The sequence below is a fragment of the Helobdella robusta genome (assembly GCF_000326865.2).
Source record: "Helobdella robusta unplaced genomic scaffold HELROscaffold_17, whole genome shotgun sequence".
Taxonomy (NCBI): Eukaryota; Metazoa; Annelida; class Clitellata; order Rhynchobdellida; family Glossiphoniidae; genus Helobdella; species Helobdella robusta.
In genome coordinates this window covers 2,880,370-2,906,218 of record NW_008703942.1, presented here as the reverse complement: position 1 = coordinate 2,906,218, position 25,849 = coordinate 2,880,370, and the positions used below count along the sequence as shown (strand labels likewise).

Here is a 25,849-nt window from a genome sequence, read left to right as displayed (position 1 = left end):
TGATAAATGAAATAAAATTAATTAAGCTATAAATGTCCTTGACAATCAGAAGACAACTATATATATATATATATATATATATATATATATATATATATATATAGTTATATATATATATATTAGGTTGGTGCAAATATAATGTCGGTTTTATGTTAATAAATTTTTCATCACTAAATTTTTAAATACAATTTATTGAATATATTGATCATTATATATCATTTTGAAAATTATTTATTTTTCTATCTAGCCTTCTCACAGTTTGTCGCCTCTAGAACCTCTGATTTTTATGCTACAGGCATCAATGATTTAATTTCTCGTTGGTAAATGTGCATAGATTGTGATGGTTCTTATTTTGATTAAATATCTCAAATGAAAGCAAATTTATTGCATTTTAAAATGGATAGTAGAAAACCGACATTATTTTTGCACCAACCTGATATATAATATATATATATATATATATATATATATATATATATATATATATATATATAATATCTCACTACCAGAAAATAACCACTAGTAAATAATTAATATTAAAATAAATAATGACTAAATAAAGTTTGAAAAGTAACTTATGACAAAAACGCAACTAAACCAAAAATATGTACTATGAAGAAAAAAAGTGTGCTGATCAGCGAGAACAGTTTGTGACATTGAGAGCTTGCTTGTAGTCATTTATGGTGTAGGAGGAGCTTCCAGGAACAATGGCAAACAAGACCAAAATTATGAAGCCAGCCAACATGGAAAATATTTTCCCATAAGCCATCTGATGTGTGATTTGTCCTTCTAAGATCTCGCAAAATGTCACGTAGATGAAGCACCCTGATGTAACTCCTTGAATGAAGCCACTGATGAGATCCAGTGTTGGACCCGATCCTTGGCTTTCGTAACAAACTGTAGCAATGGCTAATCCCACTGGATTCATTAATGAATATGCAACGGCGGATATTATCACTGGCAGTTTACGATTTTTGTAAATTTTTACAAGTTGAAGACCCAGGCAGAAGGCAATTATTGTCTCGTGGACCATGTTGCCTATAAATATTGCCCAGACTTCCATGGTCGTTGTTTTTAGTCCTGTTGTCAATCCTTCAAAGACCGAGTCTAAAGACAGTGCCAACATCATCAATACACTTCTGATGGCAGAATCTTGGTGGGCAACATCGGTTATTGATGATCTTCTTGCCAGTGGAAATGGGTTGTTTGGGTCAAAAATTGTTATTATGTTATCTAATTCACTGTCATCAACTATTACTGAGTCTGATGTAAGTTTCTGGCCATTGTTTATACAAATTGATGTCGATGACTCTTCACTTCTGCTTGTTATTTCTGATTGCTTCGACGGACTGGGCTTTATTGAGGTTGCCATTTCATTTTTCTTTCTTTTCTTCATGTGACTGAAACTGACTACTACCCTGTTTAATATAAGCATAAGGAAAAACCCGACGCCAATCAGGACATCTGGAAGAGGATAGGATATATTATTTGGTATCATCAGGTTTTCTAATATCAAATCTCTGACAGCTGGCGCCATGAAGATCAGATAGACGGCAAGAAACACTCCCCCGGCAAAACAGGTTAAGAGATCCAAATAATACTGGCCTTTATCACCACGTTTTTTGAAGAAGACATTCAATTTTATTGGAAGAAGAAAACAAATTAAGATGGAGAACAACATGACAACGCCCGCTACTATTTTCGCGTGCAGCCTTTCCATTTTGTTGGATTGTTGGCCTTTTTAAAAATTATTATTTCAACATAACATAAGTATTAAATTAAAAGATTTTTTAAACTTGAAATCAAATTCGAAACAAACGATTTATTAGTTAGTATTATCATTTCCGTCGTCGTCGACAACTGCCTGCTAAATTGAAAACATAATTTAACATTTACACACACCTGTTTATATTTACAATCTTCTCGAAAATAGTCCAACTAAACCACAAAATATTAATTTAATTATGTATTTAATTAGCCAATTAATTATAATTTATTGAATTGTTTAAAATTTTACTCTAGTTTAATTTTTACCGCAATCTGAAATAATCTAACTTCTTATCATAACCGAAAAAAATATAGTTATTTTTATTTATACATTTATACACACACACACACACACACATATATATATATATATATATATATATATATATATATATATATATAATATATAGTCATAAAATTTTTGTGGTGACATGTTTTATCGGCGTTTTCAGCATGGTTTTCAGATTTCACAAATACGTCTCTATGATATGCACTGCACATGCTAACGCACACACACAAACACGCATATATTTATATGTATATATATATATAATTAATTTTATATAAGAAAAATAGCTTGCCTATTTTGTGATACGGGAAACGTTGTAAGAACGTATTTGTAACGGTATATCTTACGTTACAGGTGGACAGCTACAATATGTAGAGCATGCCCAAGCAATATCTAAAGGTCTGTGATGAAGACATAGGGTGCTTTTTGACTAATATGACATATGCATCGTAAATTTGTTTTTGAATATAAACTAAAATCGCTATCAGCTGCTTAAAACTCTTTGTGTTAATGTATGAAAAGCAAACACTGCAATCCGCTTGAATGAAATGTAAGAAAGATGAGAAATGAAGCAACGCAAGTACAAAAAATTGAACGACATTTGAATTTGTCTTGTAAGAGTAATTTTGTACAAATAATGTGTGAAATAAGCTACACATCAAAAACTTTCCAGAAAAAATATATTGATTTGCATGAAGCTACTAGCGCGCTAAGTCGAGTTAGAGAAATTATAAAAGCCATGAGAGACACGTGAGCTGATTAAAAACCAGAATAAAGAAGTGAAATGTTTAGACAACAACACATTTTCAAGATTTTTGCTCTTATGATAAAAAAAAACTGCTATGCAAATTGCAAGGTTCATGTGATTTAGACAGGAAACACGCTCAAATTAATAAGCTTTTCATGGAACTGTGCAATTCAAAGATTGTTTTGCAGTTCTGAAATCGAAGAACACCGTCAATCGACGGCAAGTAATTGTTCTATAACTTTGCGACATCAAAAACAGTATTATGGGATTATTTTCGTCCGAATTTCAAATTCAATTTCTGCACGGAATTTTTTTCAATGTCTTTAAACAGCAATTTGTTAAATAAAACATTAGTAAAATTACTACTTAAAAGAGAATGAATTTTCAGGAATCAGCATCAAGCTAGTTCGTTGATCGTGTTGAGGTTAAAGGTCATTCGCTCTTAATTCATTTGGTTTGAGTACGAACGACACGTACAGCGAACGTGAATAGGGATGAAAACTGTTACACACATTATATAAGATGGAGGGCAAGCTGGTCACTGCAAAGCAAAACCAGACGCCTTTAACCATTGCGCCATTACCACGCCTATGTATATCGAAACATGTCATCCGCAATCGATATTTTTTTACTTATTATGTTATCTTCTGAATCAGAGATCAGTCGTTTATTTGAATGAAGTTTTAACATAATATATGTAGATGACAGTGAGGTCTTCATTTTTTCCCTGATGTATTAATTCATACAATACATGTATTCGGGGTACCTCAGGGTTCTATCCTTGGCCCTCTTCTATTTATACTCTATACTTCTGAACTACCTCGTATTATTAATAACTTTCCTTTCTTTAGTCAACTATATGCTGATGATTCTTACATTTATACTTCTTTTCCTCCATCTAATCTCAATAGTGTTCTTCATAATTTATCTCTATGTCTTTCTTCAATTATCGCTTGGTCTGACTCTATGTGTCTTAAACTTAATCCTTCTAAGTTTGAATTAATTTGTTTTAATAAATCTAAACACTCTATTACTATTCCTCCTATTACCTTACCTGATTCTAAAACTCTTGATGTCTCTCATAAGTTTCGTAGTCTAGGTTTTATCTTTGATTCTACTATGTCTCTCTCTTCTCAGATTAATAGTGTTGCTAGAAGCTCTTACTTTCATCTACGTAGAATAAAAAAACTTTTGCCTTTTCTTGATGATCCTACTCTTCTCCTTCTTGTTACTTCGTTAGTCTTATCTAGGATTGATTATTGTAACTTACTCTACTATGGTCTTCCTGACTCTATACTTTATCCTTTAACTAAAGCTTTTAACTCTGCTGCTCGTCTAGTTGCTCGTGCCCCTTTCTTTTCTCATATATCTCCATATCTTGTTCTCTTGCACTGGCTACCTATAAAATATAGAATAATTTTTAAAATTTGCACGTTCATGTATAAGTCTCAATCTAAATTAATTCCTAAGTATTTATCAGATATATTAATTGAACCTAAACGCCCCGGTTTACGATCGTCTTCTTTTTCTCGCTTTTTCTTAACTCGTGTTAAACACTCTTTTGCCAAATCTGCTTTTGCTTTTTCTGGTCCTTTTCTCTGGAACTCTCTACCTACTTCTCTGACTACTTCTCCATCACTTGCGAAGTTCAGAGTGGATCTCAAGACCCATCTGTTTTCAAAATTCATTGAGGAGCGCTGTTGAACATCGCGGAAATAACGCTTTATAAGCTAATTGATTGATTGATTGATTGATTGATTGATTGATTGATTGATTGATTGATTGATTGGTTGATTGATTGATTGGTTGATTGATTGATTGATTGGTTGGTTGGTTGGACATATGATGCGTTTGTCAGCTGTGGAAAAATCTCGTTGATGATGAAGACTTATTGTTGTATCAATAGTTTGAATTGAATAGATGAAATAAAATTTATTTGCATGTTTTCATCAATTGAAATAAAATTCTAGAGTTTCTCGTACGTGTTTTACTTTTGTCACGTCATCTTTGTAACAAATTTTATCATTTAAAAATATTAAAATTCACTATACTAATTTCGAATTCATGTCTAAAGTTGTGCATTTTTTACTGATCGATCGCTTGTAAGAAAACAGCAATCTACAAAAATCTGTTTACGAAAATTTTCAGAGGTTCAACAGCAGCAGATATAAGAGATATGTTTTTGTAAAATTTATAAGATCAACAATATAACTACAGCATTCTGTAAGTTGACTGAAGGAAAACAAACCCAAATGTTTCACGCTGATCCAATCTTCAATCTTAAACATTCAACAGCATCTTTTAAAAATGTTTATATAACACAGCGTTATTTTTAACTATGTTTTAGTGATACCGCTCAATAGTTCTTGATCAATTATTATCAATTATTATCGACTACACTGTACGTTTAAAAAAGCGTGAAGATTTATTATATAAAAACATTTGCTTCATTTTCATTTATCATGCAACCAAATTTTATTGAGAAAATGAAAATTGAAAGCTTTCTGAACTCGTAAGTTGTCACAAATGAAGATCCAGGTACATTAAAGACGTAGAGTAAATGATATAAAATAACGATATGCCGCAGGCGTTCCAATGGTTTTAAAAAAATTTAAGAACTTTTAAAAACAAAATCTTCAATAACAAAATTTAATGCAGTACAATTTAAAACTGACTTAATGTCTTTTTAAATCCTTTTTCCTATGCAAAAAACATTTTTCGCCTTTGTTTTTAACTCCATCTTGAATTTGTGTCTCGGGTACAACAGAAACAGGCAGGTAGGAATGTGTTTTAGAACAATTCAACGGAACCTTAGAGAGGAAGGAAATAGATGATGTACAATTCTAAACCACTTTAAATAGTGATGTTGAAAAAATAAATTTAAATTATTAACTTTTTTTCTAGCTAAAGTACCATCTGACATGAGTTTCCAACCGGTTTTTTTGAGGTTTCGAACCAGGGTCATCTCTGATTCCGTGTTCGGAGTGAACCCACCCGACGCAGGCTGGCCAGGACTAGGACCCATTAACTCGCTGGAACTTTTGTCATATTGTTACTATTGTTATTATTAATCTAATGCACATTAATATTTATATTGTTAAAGCGTTCGACCCTAGGTTACAGAAATCCCCGTCTATCATACAAGTGTCATATGTGATGAGGCTCTGCACGCATCTTTAGCGCACAAGCAATTTCAATATAGAAATAAGAGTACTAAACAAATTTAATAGCAATACCCCACTAAAGCTATGAATCCTGAAAGTCTATTCTACAGACCGTTGAGAAAAGGAATTCAGTGTCATATACATACGGAAAGCTTTTCAATAAAATTATGCGAATTAATTCTACATTTTTCATTTTTAATTGGTGAGCATAACTTTACTGACTCAAAAATATTTCCAAAATTCATTTAATAGACATTTTTTACACGAAGAAATTAAAATCCCACCTACCGCCCTTGTATGCCTAGATTGGCGAACAGCACACGAACGTTATGGGCCGGGTCTTTGGCGGATATCTTGGCTAGAGGAAGATTTTTGTAGGGACACACCTGTATCATGTGCAAACGTACCAACGTGTTTTTTTACACATAATTCTTGCATACCAATTCTTCCATTTTATGTTGATTAAATGTCATAGTTGCTACGATTAACTTTGATTAAATGATTTGTTTAAACATTAGATTATTTAAAATTTTATAAATTACTAAGCAAAGATAGCATTATAAGTACAACGTAAATAATAAGTAAAAAAGAAAAATTAATAAAAACACATTCATGTACATACGGCTCCGTCAGTTAGCTCCTCTGCAACACTCCAAGGAACGATGGCGCGATGTTTCGTGTAATGTTCGCTATAAAACTGACCGAAGATTTCACTTGAAAGAGGAGTTAATGGCCGGAGTAGCTGGTTTCGTTTTTCTTGGTCATTTTTGTAGGGAGATGCCACACTCCTGGAATCTCTAAGACTGACTTTATTCAACTGAGACGAGATATATTCTTCAATGAGATCTTTTATGTTATTTGAATAAACTCCGACTTTGGATGGATCCGCTCCAGGTAGTCTAAATGGATTGGCAAATTTTGTCTTTCTAAATCTGAGATAATTAATTATCCAGACCGTGGTATGAAGAATTTTAATCCACCTCGATGACTGCCTCACGTTCATTTCGCTCTCCAAGACGTACAGAGTAGTATAAGATCCAACTCTCTTCAAGTCCGATGGTATATCCACTGATTTTGTCGTTACCTTTTTCTCTACAAAATCTTCCAAAGAAAACGTCTCAATAAATTTACTAGCAGGAGTTTGATCCTCTTTGAATCTAGAACTATCTTGGTAATAAAGGCTGTTAATCATCACAAACGCACTGTGTTTTGAGTCCGAGATGGACCTAGTCATTTTATCTGATTTCTTAATGTCGTTTAACTCTGACTCGGCAAGTTCAATGTAATTTATCATGCTATTCAAGTTGGTCATACTTTCAGTTAGATTACTACCTTTCTTTTCAACTCGAATTTGCTTATTTACCAAATCTTCATCACTCTCCTTGAAAGCAATGAGTTTAACTTCATCGTTTGTCATGTGAAAAGCCGATTTTCCGCAATCGTTTAATTCTTGGCTTTTACCAATTTCCGCTGTTTCCTTTTGAAATTTTTCATTAGAAACAAATCCGTAATGAAGTTCAGGATTAGTCCACATGTTCTTTTGACCGAGCAAACCAAAAAATATTCCTTGCAAGGACCATATACGAACCGACATGTCTGATGCTGTTGATATGATTGAGTGCATTGAATCGATTTCGATAAGCTGGTGGGAGGACACAAGAACAAATTATTGAGCATTTTTGCAATAAAATTTTGAGTGTGGAAGAAGTGTTAACATCAAAAATTATAATTAGAGCAATTGCTACAAACTTGTTTTCCTACCTTCGCGGCGTGATAGCGTAATGGTTAAAAGCGCCTGGTCCTGCTGTTGCAGTGAGTGGGTTCGAAAGAAAAAAGATTCCCGCTTTTCAAATGCACTGAATATGATGCCTGGTTTTCATACCCATTGATATACGCTGTGTGTGTTTGTCGTTGAAACCTCTGATGCAGTTGCACAAGAGAGGTTGACCTTTAACGATTAACCATTTAACTTATCGAATTGAAAATGCAAAAAATGAAAATCAGACCTTCAAACTGACAACACCGCCAACGTGACTCTTGAAACTGTTGATAAGGTGAGGAGATTGCACTGGGTAGCCGTTCAGTTCATGACACTTCACTTTCATGTGCATCGGCAGTAGGACATCAGTTTGACTCAACCGTTTGTACATTTCAATGTTTTTGCGCATACGAACAAACGAAAACGTCTGCCAGATCGGAAGTCTCATCGAGTCTATAACGTCACAACATTCTCCCTCTTCAGGATTGTGATAGTGGGAAATGTCCCAAACTTTTATGTAACCTAAGGAGTCTCCCGTAACTAGGAATGCGTCATCCGATGTCACATCAGCAGCATGTAGAAGTTCGTTCTCCTTGTATGCTGCCATGAATTCCCCGAGGCACTTTCCGTAAAGATCCATGGGCCAGCTAAGTACTCTGCCATCATGCATACAAGTTAGTAGAACGGCCGTTCGCGGAGTAATTTTACGTTTGGTTAGATAGACGAGGGCCTCTACACAGAAATCGTAATGTATATTTGAGTTGGTCACTACTTGATTTTTTAAAACTGTGGCTTCATTGCCTCTGTTTCGAAAAAAATTAACAAAAAAATAAAATCGCTTAAATCGACAATAAAATTAAAAATACTTAGATTTTTACGATTGTTACAAAAAATGGAATATACATTTCTCGAATTATTTTGTTACAAAACAAAACCTGGACGAGCTGGCAAACAATTTCATAAGTTTTTTTGATTTCACGGTGTGTTTTTCATTTAGCCATCCTCCTTCACTCTGAATCGTTGGTTCATTCGTCATGTATTTGTAAAAATCAACCGATGCAATCATGTCCAAGTTTGCAAGATTAAATTTAAATTGAGGCAAACTCGTCTTCAAACTGTAAACCATCAAGGTTCCATCCGCAGAAGCAGATGCTAAATATGTTTCTGGCATGACAGCCATCTGAGTGATGTAACTGGGATGTGCCGGTTTCAGAGCAATGTATCCTTCGGGTGGTACAGTGTTTTCGATATGCAAAAAAACCGAATCGTTACAACCGGCCACGAATATTTTTCCAAACGGACAACAAAGAGCTGTAACTTCAAATCGAGTTGGTACGGGTATTTCCTGCAAGAGCACGGCGATATTGTAATTCCAAATTTTAACCATTCCATCGCTGTGGCCAGTCACCAGCCTTCTGTACGTAGCATCAAACGACATCACTTTTATCTCAATTTCCACCTTCCGACCTTTCAGTCGAACCGTGTGCGCCGTGAAATGAACAATTTTTTCACCACCAAACGCATTCCACACAATCACCTGGCTCTTCCAATCACCCGTCACAATCTTTTTGAGTATACAAATTTGAATAAATTATAACATTAAGACGTGACACTAATGGTTACAATAACATCGTCAAATAAACATAAAAATATTGTAGCGAAACGCAAGTTTAGCATATAATTGTTTCATATTTCAAACAACAAAATAAAACCTGTTTAAAAAGCGGGTTATAAAGAGCCGTTGTGATAGGTGCTGTGAGAGTAGAAAGAGCGTGTCTACCTAAAATTTCTTCCTTTCCTTCAATCACCCCTAATCTCATGTTGCTGGCTAGAACCACAGTGTGTGACTTTTTATTAATACACGCAGCCGTAATGGGTTTCTTACCGAGAGCTTTGAAGCTCTGCTGTTTGATGGACTGTATGCAAGCTTGATCGCTCATGTCAAAAACTAAAATGTCCTTGCATTCGCTGATGGTCACAAGGAAGGCATCTCGATGGTCCAACATTATATGAGTCACTGGACCTACATGACCCCGAAACACGCCAACTAGCTTCTGATTTTTCGCCATTGGGTTCCATAATCTTAATTTTATTAAAAATTTGATTCTATAAAAATAAAGTTTTGTGAAACCACTGAAAAATTCTTTAAATGGTTAATAAAAAATAAAAATAAAACAATTAATGTGACTTGTTTTGACATGAGCTAGAGCTGAACCTCCATTTTTTAATCATTTTTATCATTAAAGATAAAAATCTTAAAATTTAATTTATCACCTTATTAGCATGTCGTAACCACCGGTTATGATAAAATTCATTTTCTCGCTGTATTCAAAAACGGTGACACCATGCAGAACGCTGTAGTAGATTCGATTCTTGAAAGGTACATTGGGCACTAGATCACCAATAAATAAGGCTGTACATGTTTCTTTGGAGCAGGACAACCAACTCCGCAATTTGGCGACGTATCTAACTTGACAGACGTATCTCTTGTGTATTTCGGCAATGTACCTTATTAATGGGACAATAATTCTATTTATAAATCAAATTAAGAACATGTCTACCGTACACACGACAATCTATGATGATGGGTTTTTACGGTTACAATGTCATTTTCCAAAACGTGATAAAATTACAAATAACAATTTTTGCTAATTTTATTACTTTATATCTCTTATTTTTTTCAAAATCATGTTGAAATACTCATAAAAAGCTCTTCAAAGATACCTTGCTTCCAAACCGAGCACGTGGTTATTAGAGAGATCCGTAAAATGGAACTGGTGAAATTGATTCTTTTTGTTGATACTGTGCTTGGGACTTATTCCGATTGCTGTTCTCGCAGGGTTGACGTGGAATGCAATCACGCCCACCCCTCCGTACTCGTCTCCCCACGTTAAAAAAGACGCGTTGTTAGGTTGGTCGTCCTTGTAGTACGATAAGCATGTGATCGTTCCAGGAAACTTTTCGATTTTTGTCGTCATCTCAAACTCTTTGTTGTTTCCATAGCGGAAGAGAAAAAGACTAAAGTTAGTCGTCGCTATGGCAATAAGCTTAGCTTCTGGAATAACTTCTGCCGACGTTACCCAATAACTCAGAGTTGTTCCTTTGGCAATGTATGAATGTAGGATGAAGGTGTCGCTTGTTTGAAAGTTGGAGCTCCAAAAATTTATCACACCATCTCGACTGCACGTGAAATATCGGCAATCTAAAAAAAAAATCAATAATTATTTGCGGTTTCTAAGACTGGTTCACGCGGTTGAATCAACAGCAAATCAACAAACAAACAAAATAATTAACAACATGACAACTTATTAATCACCAGCATCTTTAGCACCGAGTAGACCTTTAGGGTCGGAACTTTCAAAATCACCAAATGGGAGAATTAACAAGGCCTAATTGATGTTAATTTTTGTGTTTTTAAGATAAATAACCAATTAAAACCCTAACAGTTTACTAACACAACAAGTGTCAATATTTTAAACTATAGATTTCTTTTGTAATCATTTATAACAATTAAATAACTTCTTTTGCTTAGTATCTTCATACACGCCAAAGCAAAAAGTTTATCAGAAGCAATTTTTTATTCAACTATCTTACAACTGGCAGATGGAATAATATTACGCGCATGTTTCGCTTCATACAAAAGAAGAGAAATTAAATCGGCCGGATATGCATTGGAACTAAGTAAGCGCACGCGTGAAAGGGCACTTCTATACGATAAGCTATCCTGCTAATTGGTTAATGTACTGAATAACTTTGATTGAATCTCGGCCTTCTGTTTTGAAGATCTGTATGTTGTTTCCCAGAAGTTCTTTTTCTAGAGTGAGTAATTTTTCTTTCATGTCCATTTCAAGCAGTAAATAATTTGAATATTCTTTCCAAGTAACTACATTGTTTTTCATCACGTCGACCTTCATTCATTTGAAAGAAAACGTGTCAACCAAAATATAAAGTAATTGTTAACTTAGAATATCAAAAAAAAAGTTAAAACAGTAATGTAATAATTTATAATTAGCAGAGTTAATATATTTTGACTTTGTCATATTTGTAATATTTAAAAGTAATATTGCTAAATAAACCAACAAACGATTACTTTATAAAATAATTCCTCTAACTCGGCTTCATTCAACTGCCTACCAATGCATTTGGTCATAGCACTTTTGAACAGTTCAATGGACAGACCCTCCGTTTTTTCGGTTATGGCATTAAGAAATTCTTCTCTTAATAGCGACAAACTTTCTTTAGTGAGCAATTGGTGAATTTTCAGGTTGGTCCTTCTGCTCAACGTCTCATTGGAACTTTCTAATCCTGAATCAAATAATTACGCAAAACAAATGCTAGCAGGTTATCGATTGAAATTGCTCTAGACTAGACAGAGTAGAGTGTGGAACAGTTGTTAATAATAATTAAATGTTATTGCATAATCAGTGTTTGATAAAAATTGCAATGATAACCAAATCGTAGGTTGAATCGCAAAGCAGTGTCGATAAGTTTTTGTAGCGTTTTGTCGTCGTCTGTCTTCGTGACATCTGTTATTGCGGAAAGTGTGTTCAATTTCGTCTGAACACTTTTTAAATACACCTCCATGCTTTCAATGGTAATTATCGCTTGGAAATAATAACAACGATTCAAGTTTTTTTTATTAGAATGATTTTAATGTGTTATTCAAAATCCTTTCAAACACCCGTTCAATTGTTCAGAACTTAAAGTCTTAAAACGGTTTAAAACACCTTCAATGTTTACAATAATGTTTAAAAGTAGATTTTGACGTCATAATACGAGTTCATTTTTTATACTCAACTACGCAATCTATAAAATCGAGGAATTTTATATTGACATTGAACTGTCGTACTCCTCTCTTTGTGAGCTTCATTGGAAACGAGGTCATCATCACTGACGTCGCCCATGCATTGTAATTTAGGCAAGGGACGTCAACAGCTAGAACAAAAATTTTATGACGCTTCTTGGTCGTCAACGCCCTGGTCATGCACAACATTTCAATTCATACGTTCAATTCATCAGAACGTTGTGGTATGATGCGTTTGTTTTTTCATTTGAAATGCCAAAAAAATAAATATACAACATTTTAGTTCATTTTTTAACGATAAAATTTCAAAAATAAATCTACAGTTAAAACTTAAAATAAATAGGCACAAATATCGATCAAAATTTGTTCTAAGGTAATTGTGTCGCTTCATTAATTTTATTTAGAAGATATTTGAAAATCTCAGATGTACCAAAAGTTAATTAAATTTTGAAAACAATTTGATGTATTTAAAAATCAATATAAAAAAGGAAATTGAAAAAAATAAGCACGGATTATTTGAATGATGCATTTATAATGGCATTTTCATGTTCGCTATCGCTTGTAAAGTGCAGTCCCAGGCTTTACCGGCCTCGCCATTTTAACCTCGGGTGTTGCAGAACTATTATTATTGTTGTTGTTGTTCGTGTTTTTTGATGTTGAATTCGAATTCATAAATTTTTTAAAGAGACTTTTGGTTCTAGATGGTGATGAGGTAGTTAATTTTTGGGGAGGTGCTGTTTTAGATGCTTTCTTCTCCGATGAATTACTTGAATCTGTTGATTTTGAGTCTTCATAAAATTGAGAGAAATTTTGTGAATTTGATGAACATTTTTGGGCAGATTCAGCCGCACTACAGCAATTAAGAGCCGAAATCTCACATTTGGACGGTAAAATCGAGGTAGTTCTTATTGGCGGTTCTGGCGGAATTTCAATGTTTTGATTTGCAAGAGCCCTCTTTTTATTAGTATTAAAAACGTTTGCTGGAAGAGTAGTTCTGCATGGCGAGCCTCTTACGAACGTTTCAGAACACATTTTTGAGTTTACTGAAATGTTTGGATTTTTAGAATGGCCACCTGCTTTTGATGACTTGGATGTTGGCTGGTTGTTGTGTAGAACGTTTGTGTGCGGCGTTATGCTTCCTGTGGTTGAAACGTTGACTGGTCTTTTTGGCTGGGAAAGCCTGGCAGACAGTTCACCAATATCTACCAATGGTTTACTTTTTCGATTGTCAGAAGAATTATCGCACGTGCTGGTTCGCCTTGCTCGATGTTGGAATATTAATTTGGTGTTTGGTTCTTCTTCAACAACGGTCTGATTTAGCATTTTTGTAGGGTGTCGTTGATTGATATCGTTAATTTGTGGCTGTTCTTCTTTTAATAAGACAGATTGACAACTGGACGCGTCGAAATGAAATCCTGAACCAGATGATTTCAACGTGGAGGTGCTTGATTTATTTGGAGTGCTAACTTCACGAAGACTAGAAAAATTTTCGTTTTTTGCGTCGTTGCACAGATCGTTATTAGTTTCAGTTAATTGGACCGAAACAACGCTTGTTGCACCTCTCATAATGGTATTGTCAATTGTCTGTGACATTTTCATTTCATTTTCTTTCATTAGATTCTCCATGCTGTGAGCGTATGGAAAGCCATCGTCAGTTGCGCATTTATTTGTACCTGCAGTTTTATTTCGACCTGAAATATTAGCTTGATCACAAGACGGTGAGGCTCGACTCGTATCATCACAATTAACAGAATTCCTCATCGATTCAAAGCCCTCGTCAGTACCACTACTAAAAGATCCATTCTCTAACATTGACTTGTAATCTTTATTCAGCAAATGTTGCTTTGTTGGCGCTATGGATGTGCTACAAACGCCTGAACCAATGCTCATATCAGTTGATTTTCTAAGCTCAACATTTTGGCCATTTTTGCTGTATGCAGATTTCAAAGTTACATCTAAAATATTTTGTTCACAATCGGAAGCTATCATGACGTTGCTATACATTGACATGGGGAGATTGTTGTTTTCCCTGTACAGAGTTATTTTTTGCTTTAAGGGATCACAGCCGGAGTTTTCATCAATTTGAGTATTTTTGTTCCAATCAGTTGAAACGTGCTTCAGGAAAGCTTTTTGAGTCAAAGAGACATTTCCATTAAAATCTTTTTTGATGCTATCATCAACTAGTTTACTGAACAGAGAATCGATATTTTTAATTGTTTCGGCTGGTTGGGAAAATTGTTTCTTTGTAACTTCTAATCTTTTATCAGCAATGTGTTCGTGCAAGGATGTTCTATCAAAATAGTTGCTGGATGTTCTGTTGATTATATAAATTTTATTATTTTTAATATTCTAAAAAACAATCTTTAACTAAGTAAAATTGTGTTACAAACCTCGGTTCAATCATAGACCTACGATGACAATCATTTTTGTCCAAAAATGTGTCTTTATCAAAACTTGGAGTACTGCGTTCCCTGCTAAAAATGACGCCTGAATTATCAACTGGAGTTTTTTGTTTTCGCATCTTTACTTGATTATCTTGAAAACCAGTGTTTGATAAAAATTCAAGCAAATCTTTCGAGTTTCCTATTTCTGGAGATTGCCTAGTTTTTCGAAGTTTATTTCCAGTTTGATTTGAAGAGATGAGAGTTGTTGGTCTGTTAATGTTAACTTCTTCTGCATGAATAGTTGATCTTCTGTTCAAACTTTCTAAATTAGGACAAGTTTGTGAGTCATTAAGCTTTGAACTGTCTTGATGTCCTGAAAAGCGCCGATTTTTAAATAAACTTGTCTGTTCATCTGAATGGGAAAAATTTAATTGTTATTGGATAGCTAGGGACATCAATATGCTGTTGCGAGTAATAATTAAGCGGTGAGCAATTATTTACCTAAAGAATTTTGTTTCTGAAGCGGAAGAAAAATTTTTCTTGCTGAATTTTCCTTTAAAAAAGGTTCATAATTCAATTTCAGGGTCAACTTTTTGATTAACAAATAAAATTGTTTAACATGAAAATTTAGTTTGGTTCGCCAACCTGAAATGCTTTCTCAAATTTAAGTACAAATGCGCCAATACTTTCAATACATTCATCCATTTTGAATGATTTTTCATCCTCGCAAAAATATTCGGCTAATTCGTTTTTAACTCGTTCAAGCTCTGCAATATTTTCTTTCAGGGCTGTTAACTCCTCAGTTGCCGTCTGAAAAACATTAAACAATAGTTAACATAAAATAAATATCATTAACGAGTTCTTAAAAATTGATAATTTATTACTTACTTCCACAAACGTTTCCATTTTTTCGGCAAAATCAGGAAATAAAAAATCTTTATTTTTCTTGACCGTTTCAACTTTCGAGTTTAGCGAAGATGCATCGCTAAGCACAGACTCGATGGAATACCTAAATTACAAAACTTAAGACAAATTTTTTGCACACTTAATACATTTTAAATTAAAATTTATTAAAATTTAATATAATTGTTGAACGGACTGTGCAACTTCTCTGATCCAGCTCAACTGGTTGGGCAGTTTACTCACCTCTCTATTGCATTCGATGGATTTCTGCATTTATAAAAATTTAGTTTAAAAGCGTTGAAAGTTGACTAAAATTTTAAAAAATAATAACAAGAATTTATCCATTGGAAATAATTGAAACAAAATGAAAAATTTCAAAACACCTTTGCGATGTAATTGATGAGGCTGATACCTGGCAGATTAGATTTGACATCCAACAACTTTGATAGGGACGATAATCTGAATGCCACTGTATCGCCTGCTGATACGCCCTTCCGAAATATTTTTTTCAAATTGATTCAGACCGATTGCTAATTTTACTATTAAATTTCGTTACAGACGTGAGGTCGAAAAAAGGACTAATAGTTAGAAATTGTTAAGCATGCACTGAAGAAGGAACAGTTTGTAAATTAATTAAAAGGTTAGAAATTAATTAAAGGGTTGTAAATTCATTTATGGACGTGACACTTTTATTTGGCACATCTACAAGCACATCGGTATCTATGTAAAGAGAAGAAGTCCCAGAAGACGACAACGAAGAAGAAGAACGAGAATAAAGAAGAGGTCAGAGGAAGTTTCGAGCAGAAAAATAGTCCTATCACTAAAAAGTTTTGTGTGCGAACTGCAAGCAAATTAGCGATAACGTCCGAGGAAAAGTTTATCACGGAGAACTACACGCAGTCTGCAAGTGAATTACGATAATCTTCCGAGGAGCGAATACTGAGGATTTACGGCCAAGAAACATCTGACGAGAGAAGCTTAATTTTTTGACGATTGGTTTTATTCTGTGATTTACCTGTTGATTAGTTATTGTGCTGCATTCTAACGATTTTAACGATTGAATTACAGCAATACACACAAGTGATTGCCAGCACTGTCTTTTTTCTGATTAAGTTCATCTGAAATAAGACTGTTCAGGAGTCAAGAATCTACGTAGAGAAATAACTGTACCCTACAAGTTCAAGGGGTTGGTTACAACAATATCAACAATGCTAAATAAAAGAATGGAAACTATACAAACTCTGTTTAGGAAATTCCCGATGATCAAGACAATTTTGAATACTTCGCGAAGTAAAACATTTCCTATAATGTCTGATGAAAAATTATTTTTAGCCTAGTAGTGTCAAAATTGCAAAATGATAAAAATTTTGATGATAAATTTCTACCTACCTTTTGCAGCCTGGATCATGCTTGCCACCGTGTACTTCAGAGTGTCAACTGTTTGACTGAATTCTTCAGTAACCACCAACGTTTCCACACTTTTGCCAAATCTGGAAATATAATTTAAAAATAAAAATTTGATAAAATTAAATTAGCAAAAACTTGAAAGAGAATACCTTGGATAACGAATCAACTCGTGAAAAAACTGTTCGGCTCTCCCTAATTCATTCGGATCGCCCTGATAGTTTTTTATTATCTCTAATTCTTCCTGCTCTGGTAAAATTTTAAACAAATTTTTAAGTCTTTCTACTGTCATGCTGCCGCAACTTCCCTGAGATATTTGCTCGATGAATTCTTTGTGCGGGATGCGAATTTGATGGAGGAATATGTTCACGTTTAAACTTCGTTTGCTGTCTAATAGAATTACCTGTATTAGTTGGAAATGACTTTCAATTTGGGAACAAATTTAACAATTGAACGCAACAGCCAAACACGGCACTTGCTTTCACCAATAAACAATAAAAACAAAACTGTTAACTATTTTATGTCTCTGCAGTGAGACTGCATATGAATCTAAGTAAACATTGTAAATGTGTTTAATTTGGGAATAAAAATAAACTGGTAAGCGTGTCAAGCTGCAAATCTGTCATCAGCTGTGCTGATTAAAATAGCATTCGTAACATTTATGAATTAATTTCCTTACCTACTAAATACACTAATGCATTGTGCAAACTGATACACACTTGTATTTTGTATTGTCAAATTCATAAATTGCATGAGTTCAACAGCATACCAACGAACAGACAGCGCGTGAAATAACACGCATTCAAATTCACTTATTACTCAAGGTCCCACTGTACAAAAAGAGGTCTCTCAGTTCATTCAACATCTGCAGTACTAACAAACATGCACTCAATGAAAACATTGAAACTATGAAAAAGTAAATATTTTACAAAGTAAAATTATTATTTTATAAAAATAAGTAAAAATTTTAATGTTCAAAGGGAATATTAAAAAATTTAAATGCAACGAACCTCATCGGTTTTTTTCTTGGAAGGTCTGCATCTTCCATCGCCAGCATCCAGGCCGGCACCGCAGTTGGAATCTTTTTTACCGAACATCGATTCGATTTCCAAAAAGTTGAAGTTTTTATAGCAGGGCACCGATTTTTCTTCACTGGGGTTGAAGTGGCTGATAGCGGTGAGTTCGTTGGCGTCAAGCGAATCCACTGCATCCCGACCATCCGCCATCAAGTTTTTCAGCACGTCCGTCCAAATATTCTTCTTGCCGATGATTGTGTTTGCGGGTATCTTGGACCACTGTAAACGCTTCATTGCAGTTGTGGGAACCGGCATTTTTCTTTTAAACAGATCTACGTATGAGGTCATTTCTGCATTTTTCCTGCTCACATCCAGCTCCTGCTGTGTAAACTGACCGTTGAAAGGGGTCAGTGGTTGCCTTCTTCTACTGCACGGAGACTGAGATGAGAAATTCAATTCTTCTGAGATTTGTAAATATGAGGTTAGTGGCGGCGGCGGCGGTGGAGGTGGAGGTGGTGGAAGAGGAGGAGGTGGTGGTGGTGGAGGTGAGGATGGTGATTTTAAAAAAGCCTCTTTTGTGTTTGAAACTGCTTGTTTAACTTTTTCTTTAAAAGAATATGGAGAATCATTCAAAGAACTATGACACAAGCAAGCGCAGTCAGAATTTTGACAATACTCCGAGACGAACCATTTGTTGCCAGTACCATTCAAAAACTTTTTAGAGCTTTCTCTTTCAAAATCTTTCATCTCATCATCTAGTAACTTTTCAGAACCTTTTTTAGAGTGATTTTCGATCGTAGTCGACAAGCCGATGATTCTTGATATATAATCCCAGGCCAGTTCGGAAGTAGGCTTGCTTGGATCTAAAAAATGCATACCCTGCAGGCAGAGTAGGAAAGTTGTTTCGTAAGGCGTGTCCTCGATCTACGTATAGAAATTGTTTGGTAAAATTAATTGTCTACGCGATATTAAATCTGATTTTAATTCCATTCACAACGCCTCGTCATTGAAACGTTCTTCTAGAGTGAAACGCACGAAGCCTGTAAGATTTGTAATTGTTCAGAAGTTAATTTTTGAGCCAACTACCTGCTCCATAATGGCGCAGAAGAGATCGACGTGTGTCATCTGACCATCATTGTTCCGTTCATCGTCATCTCTGGATTTTCGTTCAAAGTGTTCTATCTGAGCCGACAGTTCAGCGTTTTTGTTCAGGCGGCTGGTCTCTCTGAAGACGTAGAGATTCAAGAAAAACGACATTAGAGTAGAGAAACAAAATGCGTAATTTAAAATGCGCCGAGTTTAGCTGCATTTGATTTCTGATGAAAACTAAAATTGTCGTTAGGTGGTTTTTTTAAAAAGACATTGACCGAACAAATACTGTCAGAAAAAAAAACTTGAAGTAAAAAAAAATAGAAAGTGGAGAAGGGGGAAAAGGAAAGAGAGATAGAGAGAAAATAGAGAGGAAGTTAAAAGGGAGAAAGGTGAAGGAACAAAAGTAAAAAAATGTAATCTCAAGTGTTGTTGTGCATAGGTCAATTTTGATATGAAGATAAAATAGATCTTTCAATAAATAAATATATATATATATATATATATATATATATATATATATATATATATACTTCTTATGTTACTTAATCCTAGCATTACGAGTGTTAGCAATGATAGTGCACATCACATATCACAATATTGAAATAATAATAATGTGGTTGAAAATATATCTTAACTACTTACAAACATCACTCGGCAAAATAGTGTAACAGTTCCCATTAGATGTACATATAAATTTATAATTATTCACATTAAATGTTACTCATTACAATCAACTATGTAGTTAGCAAGTATGTAAACATCAGATAATAAATCAATGGTAGTAATAGAAGTATAGGTAGTAAAGTTAACAATAGTAACAAACAGCTCTAGTATTAGTAGGGGGTCAATGTTGTATTTATGAGTAACGTAACAATAGAGCATTATATTAATTTAATATTATTATTTATTTAATATTATAGATGTAATATTATATTAATATAAAGTTAACAATAATGATGACGACGACAACGATGATGATGGTGATGATACAGCGGCACTAATAACATTATCATAATCATTCAACTGGTGAAAGAATTCAAAAATTCAAATTCGAACGTTCGATCAATCGAATTGCATGACTTTGGCGGCAAATCAGTCAGACGAACAAGTAGTTCTTTTTTAATTATCATCCTCGCGATCATATTTTGCGAACTTTGATGCATTTGTTTACCAACACCAACAAGCCAACTTCTTCATCACCGTACAACAACATCGTCATCGTCAATACCATTAACATTGACATCAACATTACCATTGATAACATCACCATGACATCAAGATTACCATAAATAACATGATCGTGACATCAACAATAACAATGTTGAAAGACAATGAATTGAACAAAAATGAATGCATACCTTATTAATGTAAAGATCTCGTACGTCTTTAGGCCTGGACGAAAATGTGTTGTTGTGTAACGTTTGATACATCTATACGCACAATCACATTAATATATATTTACATATACATTTTTATTTTTCTACTTTTATATGTATTAAATAAAAATGTATATATTAAACACCACACGTACACACACGCACACGTACACACACATACACACACACACACACATACTATTTCACAAAATATGACGTTTTTACTATTAAATAAAATTCCTTGAATTCATATCGCCATAGGGCCACTGTCAACATTAAATCGATCAGTAAATTTTTTTCTAATGCTTTTAAAAAAAGCTGAAATTAAAATTTAATTATTGCAACATGTGTTCGGGATATATGATTCATTATTTTGATTTAAAATGTAAATTATTACTTAACTGTGAGAATATGCGGGCATGTATGTGCACGTACCAGTGTGTATTCACGATTTTGTATAATAGGTACTCTACAGTTGATATTTGCGTTTGTACTTGCAGGTATTTATTAAGAATGCGTTGTCAAGTGTGTTTTACTAGAAACGTTATTACTACCTATAGCAACTTTATACATTCACGTATATGTATTATACATGATCATACGGACGGTACTGTGAGTCGTTGCAGAAGACATATAGAAGGCAATGAAGAAGAAAATTTTATTTAAGTATCTGTGTGTTTGTATGTGTAATGAGTGTTAACTATACAAACATTATAATTTATTTATTTATTTACTCTAGTATGCGTGTTTATGTGTTTAACAACCAAATGTGATTTTTGCAATATTGGAGGACAATAACTGTAGATCAAGAGATCTACAGCTATCTTAAATAGGATCATTTGAGATTAGATCGTTTAAAAAGGCAAAGGTTAGTTTAAAATATGTTGGACCAATTATGTTATAATTTTAACGCTGGCTGCCAAATAAATTGGCTCGATGTTGTCGAGGTTCCTGAGTTTAGCACCATTTGTCAAAGTGATGCGGTCCCTTAATGAACCTATTAGACGAGGTGATCACTAGTGCTAATGTGTTTGTGTGTGTTTGCTTGTTAAGTTTGCGTATCTCTTTTTGTGTTCATGTAAATTTTAATATGCTTGTATGCGTGTGTACGTACCTTTATTTCGCAAGCCAGGTTAAATAAAATATTTTTTAACGAAAATGACGATGTTAAGTAAAGTAACGCAAATGTTGTTCGTGCTGATGTTTGTGTGGCTGTTATTGAGGTTGCTATGTGTTTTTTGTGGTGGTTGTTATACTTGGTCATTTTCATGTGGTTGGGGTGTCTTGTTTGTTAGCTTGTTTGTGTGTTTGTTTGTGTGTTTGTTTGTTTGTTTGTGGTTGACATGCTAACCGATGAACTCATTTCTGACAATGATTCTTTCCATGGGATTGGGACATTTGTCAATCAACGCGTTAACCAGGCAGAGCAAAGATTCTAAATAACTAGTGACGTCATTGTCGTGGTTGATGCCATTTTGACTGCCGTTGATGTTGTTGCTGATGACGTTGTTGTTGCTGCTGATATATTTCAATTCATCGACCAGCCATTCAAATCGATGTCTTGAATTGAGTAACACCTTTGAAATGTTTATTTTATTTCAAGATAGATTGAAGGACCCGTAATATAATTCATCCACTTCATCTACACACACACACACATATCCTTACACATACACGCACACACACACACAATTGCATACAAATACAAACAGACCTATCACACACACACACACTCATATAATACGTATAAAATAAAATTATTACTACTAATCCATTATCAAACACAATTCAAATGTCATATACATAATGTGTAGTTCGCTTGAATTCATTTGCTGCTGACTGGTGCAAATGTTTTAATGTTAAAAATGACCTTGATCAACAAACATCATACAAATCGAGGAGAATTCACAAACAACAGAATTATGTTGATAATTAATTATTTAATTTAGTTATTACAAACATATTTCTATGACAAAATATTTTATAATTAGGCTTTTACTAAAATTATACTAATTAATATATCAATAATACATAGTGTAGCAGTTTACAATCGTCTACAAAATGGGCATGGATTGAATTTATACACCACACGGAGACACTCATGGAGATATGCGTGCAGAAAAAATGGGCAAAATCCGAATTATGAAGACTCTTTTCATTTTGTTTATTCAAAATTTTAATTTGCATTCTTCTTTATTTACATATTCTGTATACATACAATAAATTTCCGTCAAGGTTTTTGAGAATGAAATCTTCAAAACTCTTTCCAAATTGCTTCTCATTTCATGTATAAGTGGAATTTAATTGAAACTTACGTCCTAACAAAAATTGTCATCTATCTTTTGTATATAGTTTATATTGGTTTCAGTAACAATAATAAAAAGAAATCCTTAATCAATCTAGCACTATCATATCATATTTCATATCCCATATAACACTAGGTATCTAGGTTTGGTCTTGTTGTATCAAATGAGTATCATTATTTTCCTTCATAATTTTTGACGTACGCTACTTAGAAGTTGTTCTTCTCTTGGCTGGGTTAGTGGTCTGTTAAGGTCTTCTGGTCAGATTTGTCAATAAATAAATAAATAAATAATAAATAAATAAACAAATAAATAAATAAATTTGGCTCTGTTTTGTTTATACAAATCTATAGAGGACTAGTTAGAATTACTTATCAAACTTGAAAGTTCCCGTTACAACTAGTGTTATTTCATTCATATAAAATGCTTGTTTTCGTGTCATAAATTATTTATGTTGTAAATTGTTTATATTGCGAGTTAATATTCGCGCACAAAACACATAGCTAACAACGTAGATGCAATATACACATACGCACACACACACACACACACACACACACACACACACACACGAAGACACATGCACATTAGATAATGTAACGCAGAAAGTTTCATGTATATTTACATAAACCATACAAATAAACATAACCGCAGACACACACATACACAGACACACACATACGTGAACACACACTCATACGCAGACACACACATACGCAGACACACACATACGCAGACACACACATAAGCAGACATACACATACGCAGACACACACATACGCAGACACAAACACTTACGCCGGCATGCACATACGCAGACACACACAAACGCAGACAAACACATACTCAGACAGCGGGATCACATACTAAGGCGAAACGCAATGTTTGTTCCAATTTTTAAAAATTGTTCAGCGTTCGTGTTTTGGCCGTTGCAAATTATAACGCTGTAAATTGCCTTCACGAAGGCGTTTATGTTACGGTAATTGTTATAATGGTAACAAGATGATGATAATAATGATATCATATGATAATAATGATGACGACATCAACAATGTAAACAACATCATCAATTACAAAAGTCCATTGATAAAAAATCAAAAGAGCATCTCATTCCTGTGTAAACAAATTATTCTTCCAACTATGCATCTACGTTTGTGTGCGTGCATTCACTTAAAGAGCTGTTTTGTATGTGTTGGCGTGTTTCGTTCGTGTGCCAAACTGAAACTTTTACGCATATTTTGATGAAAATTGGTGATATTTGCTTTTGCAAGTAAAATAATTGCTCCACCACACCACGAGTTTGCGAATTTGTGCGCTTATGCGTTCATATTCTTGTGTGTGAGTTGTGTGTTTACATGTTTACAAATAGTTTATATCTGAAAATGTGTGTTCGTTTGTACGTTAGAATGTTGCTGGCTTAAAATTTATTTTTGTTCCATTATATACTTACTAGTTCATCTATTGAACGTGAAAACACTTCTAAACTGATGTATCTGTGTGCAAGTGTGCAAACATGCGTGCGCTACATAAGTACGTGTGTATTGCAAGTGTACATTTCTTTGTAAAATTGTGCACATATTTGTGTGTGTGTATTTGTATCCGTGTATGTGCAAAGTGCAGCACATGTATGTGTGCGTGTACCTGTACATATTCATGTTTACGCGTCTTACATAGTTAAGACCCCTTCATTCTTTTGACGTGACGTGTGAATATTTCAATGGGAAAATATTTTCCGGGACAATTGACTGAATATTTGCCGACAACATCGTTGTAATCATTTCAATCTTCCGAACAGTTTGCATCGTCACTGTAAGCGTTTTTTTTGCTTTGATATCTTCCTGCTGGTAGAACTTCCTTTCATACTTACTTAGTTTTTTTCTTTTCCTACAAGTCTATTGATTATTCTTTTAGCCAATTAGCGCTTGCAGAAAATTTTAATTATATTTTATTTGAATGTTCATTAAATTTGGTTCATCGGGTTAAAATTTTATTTAGTGACATGATAACACACGTAAGCATTCATATTCATCGGTAACGTAACGAAAGAAACATTTTGATTATCACCAATATTGATTACCTTGAGCTTATTTATGATTTTTGTGGCCGTTTTATAACTTTTACCGGAAATCCGGCAAAGTTCTGTAAGTGTGATAATGTGCTCCTTCCGTTCTGATATGTCGGTCTCTGTCAGGCTGTCACTGCTGAAAACTGGTAGGTAGGTGTGTGAGTTGGTACAATGGTGGATTGATTGTGGTTAGTTAGATGATTGAATGAATGGTTGATTAGTTTTTTGGATAGTTGATGAAATTGTTAGACAGTTGATTATCTCGTTACATGATTGAATGGTTAGTTGATTGGTTTGTTAGGTGATTGATTGGCTCGTTTTGGTTTTTGGCAGATTTAATTTGTTAGGATGATAAAACAGTTAGCAGACTCATTAGTTCATTTTGAATTTATAACATCCTAATAAAACATATCAAACTAAAAACGAAATAAAACCTAAAAGAAAACAGACTTTTTGCTAGTTTGAACGCGAAATCGTCGTGATCAAATTTCAGTATGTAATCCATATTGACGCCGCAATCGTTGTGACTCGATTTAAGATCCATCATTTCGGCTTGCATGATGTTAACAACATTACTAACGCATGCTTATAATATAATAGTCCAAGTATTAAAAGTATTTTATTTTTGGTAATAATTACAACACTGATAAATAATAATTAAATATAATTGCAAGTAGATTTTTGCCTCTAAGCGCTTTCAAAATAGACCATAACATAGCATAAACACTTTTTTTATAACCTTATAACAATTTCAAATTATATTTAAACGATCAAA

At 33.9% G+C, this 25,849-nt stretch overlaps 4 protein-coding genes across 4 annotated transcripts; all 4 read right to left on the bottom strand.

Moving 5' to 3' along the window:
- Nucleotides 1-721: 721 nt before the first annotated feature.
- HELRODRAFT_133959 (hypothetical protein) lies at nucleotides 722-1,711 on the bottom strand (the record flags this gene model as incomplete). Its single annotated transcript, XM_009016120.1, has 2 exons — nucleotides 722-1,311; nucleotides 1,402-1,711. Coding segments are annotated over 2 exons (900 nt in total), but the record flags the coding sequence as incomplete, so codon positions are not given.
- A 2,010-nt stretch (nucleotides 1,712-3,721) lies between these two features.
- HELRODRAFT_170304 (hypothetical protein) lies at nucleotides 3,722-12,311 on the bottom strand (the record flags this gene model as incomplete). Its single annotated transcript, XM_009016119.1, has 14 exons — nucleotides 3,722-3,792; nucleotides 4,300-4,475; nucleotides 5,726-5,836; nucleotides 6,257-6,354; nucleotides 6,591-7,610; nucleotides 7,975-8,530; nucleotides 8,663-9,291; nucleotides 9,440-9,809; nucleotides 10,002-10,235; nucleotides 10,452-10,929; nucleotides 11,044-11,116; nucleotides 11,480-11,635; nucleotides 11,818-12,032; nucleotides 12,179-12,311. 14 exons carry the CDS (start codon nucleotides 12,309-12,311, stop codon nucleotides 3,722-3,724), a joined length of 4,320 nt encoding a protein of 1,439 aa, XP_009014367.1.
- A 772-nt stretch (nucleotides 12,312-13,083) lies between these two features.
- HELRODRAFT_170303 (hypothetical protein) lies at nucleotides 13,084-19,495 on the bottom strand (the record flags this gene model as incomplete). Its single annotated transcript, XM_009016118.1, has 12 exons — nucleotides 13,084-14,845; nucleotides 14,922-15,327; nucleotides 15,417-15,504; nucleotides 15,561-15,725; nucleotides 15,804-15,924; nucleotides 16,015-16,085; nucleotides 16,202-16,309; nucleotides 17,059-17,129; nucleotides 17,208-17,308; nucleotides 17,375-17,625; nucleotides 18,233-19,162; nucleotides 19,325-19,495. 12 exons carry the CDS (start codon nucleotides 19,493-19,495, stop codon nucleotides 13,084-13,086), a joined length of 4,245 nt encoding a protein of 1,414 aa, XP_009014366.1.
- Nucleotides 19,496-21,599: 2,104 nt separating this feature from the next.
- HELRODRAFT_170302 (hypothetical protein) lies at nucleotides 21,600-25,633 on the bottom strand (the record flags this gene model as incomplete). The annotated part of the gene is made up of 4 exons (XM_009016117.1): nucleotides 21,600-21,703; nucleotides 22,058-22,283; nucleotides 25,087-25,217; nucleotides 25,525-25,633. The coding sequence occupies 4 exons, from the start codon at nucleotides 25,631-25,633 to the stop codon at nucleotides 21,600-21,602; spliced, it is 570 nt and encodes a 189-aa protein (XP_009014365.1).
- Between the last annotated feature and the right edge of the window lie 216 nt (nucleotides 25,634-25,849).